Raw genomic sequence first — 9,036 nt, forward strand, 5'->3', positions numbered from 1 at the left:
GTAACTTCTCAAATGCCTCTTTTATAATTAGAACTGAACCGTACTGTACCGTTATTGTCAAATAAAGTGTACATGTTAAAATTAAAAAAAAAATCCAATCAACTCAATGTGTTACATGTTGTATTTTTGGTGAATGAAATACAAAATTCTAAGCAATTGTCTTAATGACCGTGATCGATGAACTTAGCTGCGGGAACCGTAGCTTCTAGGCCCGATCTTTAAATATGTTTTTTTTTTATCTATGGTCCGATAACAATAAAAAAAAGACCGGGCCTAGAAGCTACGGTTCTGCAGCTACGATGAACTATGCTACGGAAAGTACGTCACCATTAAATTGCATATACATGAATATATATTCAAATATTGAAATTTACATTCCTACTAAAATGTTTGGGGTTTTTTTGTTTGCATTAATGTAAAAATAGTTTTGCATACCATCAAAAACTCGTAAATTTATTTTGCATTTTTAAAGATATTTTGCATGCTAAATAGATATATCCGCCTATGTCGAATTTTGCATGCAAAATTTTGTTCTGTTTTTTTGAGTGTATGGTAAAGTCAGTATAAATTTCCGTTCAAAGGGAGATAATGCATGCGATAGGTCTTACAGTTACTTCCCCTAGATTCACAACAAGCGATTCGATTGGTCAATTGAAACAGGAAGCGCCGACTTCAAAGTGTGATTTCACAAACAACAACCTATTTTGATCTGAACGCAAATTTTCAGCAGATAGCGAGACTGTCTACGCTCACAATTGGCTTCCAGAAAAGTCAATATACAGGTTTGTAGCATGTTATTTCCATAAAGTGAAAGGAATCCATCGATAATAGTTGATAAACCGCCCTAATTGTTATTATCTACTCACGACCCCTATGCCGTGCCACTCGTGGGATCATGCCAATGCTGGTGATGAAAACTGGAAAATTGCATTATATTGGAGGATTTAAATGATTATATTTCTAATAAATAACCCCTCTTTCCTCAAACGTTAGTTCGTAAGTTCTGCATGCATATGTTTCTGTTGTTGTTTTTTAGGGGGGGGGGGGTGAATTCAGTCTCAATGAAAATTTAAAGATAAGTGTGTTTTCCGACATACATGTGTGCAGTATATATTTCAATTTATAAACAATTGTTAGCTTATTTGTTTAAATGATGTAAAGAAAATGAATATACATTTGTATGTAGTATTATGCATTTTAAACTTTAAAGATAAATCATATAGGGGAACTATTTTGAAGAAATACTGTTGTTTTCTTGTTCAAATAAGGGAATTTAAACAGGTTTGGCACAACGGTGCATATATATTATCCTGCATTTGTGTAACAGTTACCCTGGCATTTGCAGTAACAATTTTATTACTTAGACAGGGAATAAAATAAATTAAAAACAAAGTTATTTTAAACACCAAAAAGGGTGTCATTCTTTCAACATAATCCCCCCCAAAAATACAATGAGGTACAATTGTGCACAAAAATAATAGTTAATTCAGTTGTCTAAATGTTTGTGAAAATGACAAATTGTATCACCTCCATTGCTTGTAGTGTTAAATTAAATAGCACACAGAAAAAAATCATGCTCACCTGTCTTATTTCCACAGGATGATCCCATTGCATTGACTACATACAGAAGTGTGTTTTGTCATTTTTACAAAATGTTAGACATCAGAATTGATAACTTTTTGTGAACAAATGTACTTCATTGTGTTACATATTGAATTTAGTTAAAGGAATAATGCCCTTTTTTTACTCCCAAGTGTATAAAAGAACTTTATGTGTTTTTATTTCACTTGATTCCACATCTCAGTAGCAAAAATGTTACTGCAAATGGGTAACTGTTACCCGAATGCGGGATAAATACCCGATGTGCCAAACCTGTTTAAAGCACATGAGGGAATTCTATAGAACAGAGTTTTTTTCTGAATGGGAAACTATAGCTACCCATCAACGGAAGTGTACAGTACTATACTACTAAACCTGCCCAAGTTTCCTCTGGCAATGACACTTATTTATGTTTTTATTGATTTCAAGTTCTGTGTTCAAATTTCAGGTGCAAGCACACATGTCAGTAAAGGTGGAAATATTTGACCTGTTGTAAAGTGAGCTCTTAAGTGAAAGACCATGGCTTCTATGACTTTTATGCCTTATGTCGACAAGGAGAATGCTGGATCGTTAGGAATTCACCCAGGCAAGGGGCAACAACGAGCATCATCTGGACTGGGAGGTTTGTTTTAAGACAAAATAATGTATAAATTTGTTATACATGTACCTAGTCCACTTGCATAACACATCGATCATTACTTGTGTGCCATTAACATTTTTTTTTGGACTAAATTTGAAAATTATGAAATGCTATTATAAAACATTTGTAAGATTATTTAAACAAAATGAGAAGTTTTGTCTACCTATCTAAATATATGTACACTATTTTTTGTGAAAGAGCCGACACCCCTGCAGTTCGGGGATCGCGAAAAGAATACACCTGCTGTTACTCACTGCATGTATCATCGGAGGCGACTCGTGAGGGAACCCCCTGCATAATTGGGGATTTGCTTTGGTTCATGATTAGGGGGCACAAAAGCGACCAAACTTAATCTTCTGCACCCATTGCAATATTTTGGATCTTTATCTTTCTTTCTACCTCTAACTACCTTTATTTCCTTGCGTCTTGCTTTGCAACACCTCACTTTTGGCCTTAATGTTGAGCATTCGCCCATATGAGGAAGGCTATGGGTTTCTGTCCCCAGGCCAGGACATGCCAAAGTCCTTAAAATTGTAGTTGTAGTGTTATCTCTGCTTAACGTTCACCATTTATGAAAATGGCAACAACTGGTTCACCTATTGTCAATATGATATGACTAGGCGGAATGCTGTGCTGGGTGCGTTTGGCATGGCATTTCAGTGAGATAGCACTATAAAGCCAGCATCAAATCTGCGCTATCTCAAGGAGGCAAGAACATCAACATACCCTGTCTCCTATGGAGACACGTCCTTAAATGACCTTTGCTGTTGATAAGACATTGAAAAAAAAAAAAAAAACAAATTGTGAAAGAGCATTTTTTGGTTTACCCACATCATTGCATTTTTTATCTATTCTGGGTTGATATCTTGAATGCCTGAACAGTTTTTTAAACGTAAAGTGTAAAGATGATAAGGAACATGCGGCCAAGTGAAATATTAATTCAGTTGAAATTTTTTAGTTTAAACCTTTTTACACTGACCAATCAGAACAGCATTTATTTTGAGAAAAAAACAATCATCAAAGATTTATGATTTGATGATGAAAATTGTGTGGCCTGACATAAATTGAAGCCCCAAATTATAAAAGAACATTCAATATATAAGTTTTGTCATTTCGGTAACATAACATTCTGCAGCCAAAGTACATGTACCAGACAATTTAAAAAACAATTTTTAGGTTTGAATGTTTTTAATTTTAATTGATATGTACAATTTACAGGTATCAAAAATGTTCTTCAGATCATCTGAGGAAAACCAATACATAAAATGTGTATGAACTATTTATATTTAACAGGTGGCAAAGTTTTCGGAAGTTCTGCACAAAAAAAGTTGGTGACACCCCGGAGAGCTCTAGGTGATGTCAGCAACCGTGGTCTGAGCTTAAACTCCAACTCACAGGGCCTCAAACAACAGAAGCCAGCTTTCAAACCACCATCATCACAACAGAAAAAGGGTTTGAAGCTTCAAGGAAACAAACAGAGTAATGTTTTACAGGTCAGAACATCATCATTGGAACATTTTTCTTCTGGGAATTTGTCGGCGCTATTAAAACAATTCCAAATGATATATTTTTTTGGTCAGTTTGCTTACAATTTGATACAAAAAATATCCAAACAATATCATATTTTTCTGTAAAGAACACAATTACTTTTGTGAAGCTTTGACCTACGTTATCCTCAGAAGATGAAACTTGCTCAGTATTGGCGACTGCTTAGTGTAGAAGACATGAAAATCTCAACCCAGGGAGATATTTACTGTCATAATCAAATCTTTAATTTTTCAAAACTTGGTTGGTTTAGATTTTCCTGTCATCATTAATCGTCTCGCTCTTACATGAAATATTTAGTTAAGTTCTTGTTCAAGATAATCGCCTTGCCAGAAAAAGTATTGTCAACTTATGAAAAAACTGGTAAAGATGTTAGACAGGGTTGTTGTGTTTCTCCAAGTTTATTTACTCTTATTTTACAGACAAAGACTGTGACCAAGGAGAAAGCCGTCCCCATCGAACCTCACTATGACGAGATTGAACACATGCATATTCCAAAGAAAATTGAAGGTAAAGTGTTGATATACTTCCCCTCACCAAGATAAACTGGTTGTGGGTATATAGGAATCTGTCTGCACATACTCGTCCATAATAGCATCACTTCTCTACAGATTTTGTTGCATTGTATATATATCTGATTGTCATGAACCTTCATAACGTTTACAAATATGACCTCTTGCCCAAGTTCACTTCTTGACAATTATGGGTCAAACCAAGGTCACTGTTGCTATGAATTTATTTAAATGAATATGATGATCGAACATTCCTTACGTAGAAAAAAGTGGAAGCGTTCTTGAGCGGATCCGTTGGTGGATTCGCCAGAGCTCCTGACTATAAAAAAAACAATGAAAATAAAGGATACTCAACACCATAAGACTGGTTTGTGATCTCTTCTTCATGTCTACGTGTTTAGGCCTGATATATACATGTGGCCATTATCAGAACAACAATTTGTAATTAGACGAGAAGTAAAGATTACAAACTGCTATTGTGGTGTTGAATATCCTTTATTTTTCATATAAATTATATATATATTTCTGTTGTCATTAATGCAGACTTCATTTCTCATCTGATTGTCATGAAGCTTTGCATGCATGTTCACAAACATCACCCCTTTCCTGAGTAAAGTTTTGATCTTGGGTTAAAAAAAAAGTTTATCTAACTAGAAATAGATTTTTTTGATGTCACTGCTTTAAACACTTCATTTCTTATAAAAAAATTGTCATGAAATCTAAATTACCAGTTTGTCACTGGCCAACCCTTCATGATCTTACCCTAGAGGCATGTTGAATCTCTGATATTTGTAACATGAATATTATATTGAACATAATTATAACTGCATGAACAGATGACGATTTTGAGGACATTTGGCCAAAGTCCGAGAGGATCAGCACATACATTTCACAGCTGATCAGCTGGCGCCCTCCATGTCCATTCAGCCATCTGCCAGAGTCAGGTGACGAAACTGATGAAGAGGAGGAACGAAAGAAACGAATGGAGGATTTATACAATGTCTTGGATAACATGCCAAAACCTCTACCCTCTGTCTGTGAGTAATTCATCCATGTCACTCTAACCAGCATCATATTTATATTTGGAAAATCCAGTGTCATTATGAAAATATCCCAGACAAAACATTATATACATAACAAATTTAACACAGCTAATGCAAACTCCAATAATATGTATAAAATCAGGAATTTTCTTTTTCAAATTGAGAAGACAAAAGTGTGATATATGAAGAATAATTCATATTATATTTTTAATGCCCAACATTGAATGGGCAGAGAAGAGTTCCTGTCCCGATTCAGTGTCATCCTTCCAAAATTCTTCATTTCTTCAGAGATTTTTAAGTCACCGGAGACAAAGTCTCAAGTGACCTATTGCGATCGCCTTTTGTCCGTCGTCGTGCATCCGTAAACAATTTACATTTTCGACTTCTTCTCCAAAACCTCTGAACCAATTTCAATGAAATTTTGCAGAAACCTTCCATGGCCAAAGGTCAACAAAAACAGTTGCCGGTTTGGTCCCCGGCCTCCAGGGGCCTGAGGGGCGGGGCCAAAAAGGGTCAAATTGACTAAAATTTCAAAATTCTTCTCAAGGCCCAGATATGGTAAAATCAAATACTCTTAATAGATGGAAGGGTCTTAAGGTGCTCTACCAAAATTGTGAATTTCATGACCCTTGGGTATCACGTTTCCCACTGGGGAGGGGGTAAACTTTACTATAGTTTATATAGGGAAATCTCATTTTGGACCAACATTTGTTTAATTTCCATTGGAAGTAATTAAATTTAGGTTAGCATTATCAGTATTGGGTAGCAGTTTGATGGTATGCACATATGAGCCCTGACTGACCCCCCGGGGCTGATGGGAGGGGCCAAAAAGGGTCGAATTGACTTAAATTTCAAAAAATTTCTTCTCAAGACCCAGATATGGTAGAATCAAACAGGTGCTCTACCAAAATTGTGAATTTTATGACCCTGGGGTCTCACGTGAACCCCTGGGGAGGGGGTAAACTTTTACTATAGTTTATATAGGGAAATCACATTTTGGACCAACATTTGTTTAATTTTCATTAGAAGTAATTCAATTTGGGTTAGCATTATCAGTATTGGATAGCAGTTTGATGGTATGCACATATAAGCCCTGACTGACCCCCCGGGGCTGATGGGTGGGGTCAAAAAGGGTTGAATTGACTGAAATTTAAAAAAAAATCTTCTCAAATACCCAGATATGGTAGAATGCAACACTCTTTATAGATGGAAGGGTCTTAAGGTTTATGACCCTTGGGTCTCATGTTTCTAACCCCCTGTGTAAGGAGGGGGGGACCCCCCGGGGCTGATGGGTGGGGTCCAAATGATACTTTGAATACATATTACATGTTAATAACTTGATTGGAATTATAACCCTGAGTTGACAGTTTGATACTTTGAAAATTTTGAGCCAGCCCTACCGCTAAGGGCTGTAGGGTGGGGCCCAAAGGAGTCAGTGTGCTAAAATTTCTTCATTTTCCTTGTTTAGAATCAGAGGTGCTAGTTTCAAATACTTTTTAGTCTTAAATCTGTATGCTAGATATTGAATAAGGTGGTTTTATTGTTTTTCTGTCACTGAATAATATTTCTGTTCGTGTTAAAAACAAAATCAACAGGTGACCGTTAATAAGGCCCATGGGCCTCTTGTTACTTAAACAGGGGTAGAATTAAAAAAAAGGTTACTGGCCCAAAGGTTCAGTTGAACTAACATTTCACTGGTCCTGTTTAAATGCACTCGTCCAGAAAACAAGGGCCTGAGCGAGCATCAAAGTAGTTCGGGGGGGGGGGGGGGGGGGGATAGTGAAATTTATGAGCTCTGTGGTGCATTCTGGGCTTAAAACAAAGCTTTTTAAATCTGCTGAAATTTTTGATCATTTACAACACATCTATAGCTACTGGCCTGGCAGGATAGCTTGTTGAAAAACCTTCTTGTCTGCCCGGAAAAACCAGCAGTTAATTCCGCCCCTGCTTAAACTTAATACATTGTTCAACTATGAGAACAGTTGGGATGAGTGTGTTATTCAGGGTTTCACCAGTAATTTCTCCAACATATGTTTTTGATAGGTGATTTACCAGACCTGGATGACGACAACATTTGGGTGCCTGAACCTGTGGAAGCTGTTTCATTCCCGTCTAGTGTGGACTTTTGTGAAATATCTTTACCTTTGGACGATTCCTTGGACATTCTTCCTTATGTTGGAGAGCTCAGATTACATGAGACACCTTGAGTTAGCATCAATTTGATGCGGTTGGTGTTGACTTTAAAACATTTGTTGTGAATCTCTAAGTCAAAGTTTCAGAAGCTAGATTTTTTTTTTTAATTCATCTCATTTAATTTACTGGAATTTGAATGTGAGTGCAAATTTCAAACCAGATTTCACAGATTATATCTCATTTCATCAAGATTCCATTGTCAGAACAAGGTGTTCTATACTACACAAAGTTAAAGTTTGATACTATATATACATAATCATAATGCAAATCATGTACTCCATGCCACAGCAGGACAGCTGCTCAAAATTGAAAGAACCCAAAGGACATACATGTACTCATGAATGTTTTACATAAGAAAATAATTTGATGTACTCTGACTAGCATTATGCATTAAACCCACATATCACTGCAGCACCTCTGTACACAGCAGTTATAAAAAGGTAACTATTACATTGGATTCATTAGCCAATGTTAATATTCTATAATACACTGAATGAAAATAGTTCTAATGTTCTAAAGTTAAAAAAAAAAAGTAAATCTCCCAAAATTGGGGATTATGCAGTTAGATGTAAGAAAAACACACCGAAAAACACACCGAAAACCAAAAGATTTGTAGTAGGTTGTGCAGAAAGTGTGATCTGAGTATACTACTGTCAGTAATGCTTTAAAAATGTTTACTGGGCTTCACAGAAACTTTAATACAAAAGCAGCTACCTATGTACCTTAATGTATTACAAGCTTAGTGTCAGTTACATTTCATTATACTACCTGGTAGGTGTTTACAACAATACTGAATTGTGTTTTCTGATATGGAAACTAGTCTGCATGAAATCCCACTTCACATCAGTAGTGTTGTATACTGTTTTCATTTTTATTTGAAAAAGTTTTTGACTAAAACTTTTCCCATGACTAAATACTGTTTGACAATTATTGATTGTTGAATTGTCAATGAATTTGAATGTACATGTATTTGAAACACTTCTTTCTGTGGAGCAAATTTCTAATAATGCTTTGCGATATCTGCACTATTTTGACCATTGAGAATACATCACATGTTTCAGTTTCCCAGTTTCTTTGATGCAAATTCAGAATTCCATAACAACAAGAAAAGAAATATCTCCAAGGTCAGTTTAAATCGGAATTTTAACACAAGAACATGAGAAAGGTTTAAACGGTGTGGAGTAAAATTGCAAATTTTTTAATAGAGACAAAAGTATAATTGTATAAATTGTGTTGTTTTTTTTCCAATTATTTTCTCTCTCTTTCTCTCTCTTTCTCTCTCTCTTTCGCTCTCTTTTATTCACTTTATTTATACAAAATATTATGAAAAATATAATATAAAAAAACTTTAAAAACAAAACTTTACCATTACATGTACCTGGTAAATAATTCTGTAAGCAGTCTTGAAATATTTACATCTATTTAATGTGATTTCAGTGCATTTTATTTTTATTTTTAAGCATTGTTATCCTGATTTTCATTTAAGGGATTGATAATGGATAAA

At 35.3% G+C, this 9,036-nt stretch overlaps 1 protein-coding gene across 1 annotated transcript; it reads left to right on the top strand.

Annotated features, from left to right (window-relative positions):
- Window positions 1-655: 655 nt before the first annotated feature.
- On the top strand, window positions 656-8,815 carry LOC110451710. The gene is made up of 6 exons (XM_021499850.1): window positions 656-782; window positions 2,048-2,221; window positions 3,533-3,732; window positions 4,207-4,294; window positions 5,133-5,333; window positions 7,383-8,815. The coding sequence occupies exons 2-6, from the start codon at window positions 2,119-2,121 to the stop codon at window positions 7,544-7,546; spliced, it is 756 nt and encodes a 251-aa protein (XP_021355525.1). The 5' UTR covers window positions 656-782; window positions 2,048-2,118; the 3' UTR covers window positions 7,547-8,815.
- The last annotated feature ends 221 nt before the right edge of the window (window positions 8,816-9,036 follow it).

Source organism: Mizuhopecten yessoensis, unplaced genomic scaffold (assembly GCF_002113885.1).
Source record: "Mizuhopecten yessoensis strain PY_sf001 unplaced genomic scaffold, ASM211388v2 scaffold6169, whole genome shotgun sequence".
NCBI classification, from domain to species: Eukaryota; Metazoa; Mollusca; class Bivalvia; order Pectinida; family Pectinidae; genus Mizuhopecten; species Mizuhopecten yessoensis.

What these genes read in the sequence shown, in the direction of transcription:
- LOC110451710 (XM_021499850.1), top strand. Translation starts at nt 2,119, where the DNA reads ATGGCTTCTATGACTTTTATGCCTTATGTCGACAAGGAGAATGCTGGA. An exon ending in TATTCCAAAGAAAATTGAAG is followed by an intron (nt 4,295 to 5,132) that starts GTAAAGTGTTGA and finishes CTGCATGAACAG; the next exon opens with ATGACGATTTTGAGGACATT. An exon ending in AAAACCTCTACCCTCTGTCT is followed by an intron (nt 5,334 to 7,382) that starts GTGAGTAATTCA and finishes TGTTTTTGATAG; the next exon opens with GTGATTTACCAGACCTGGAT.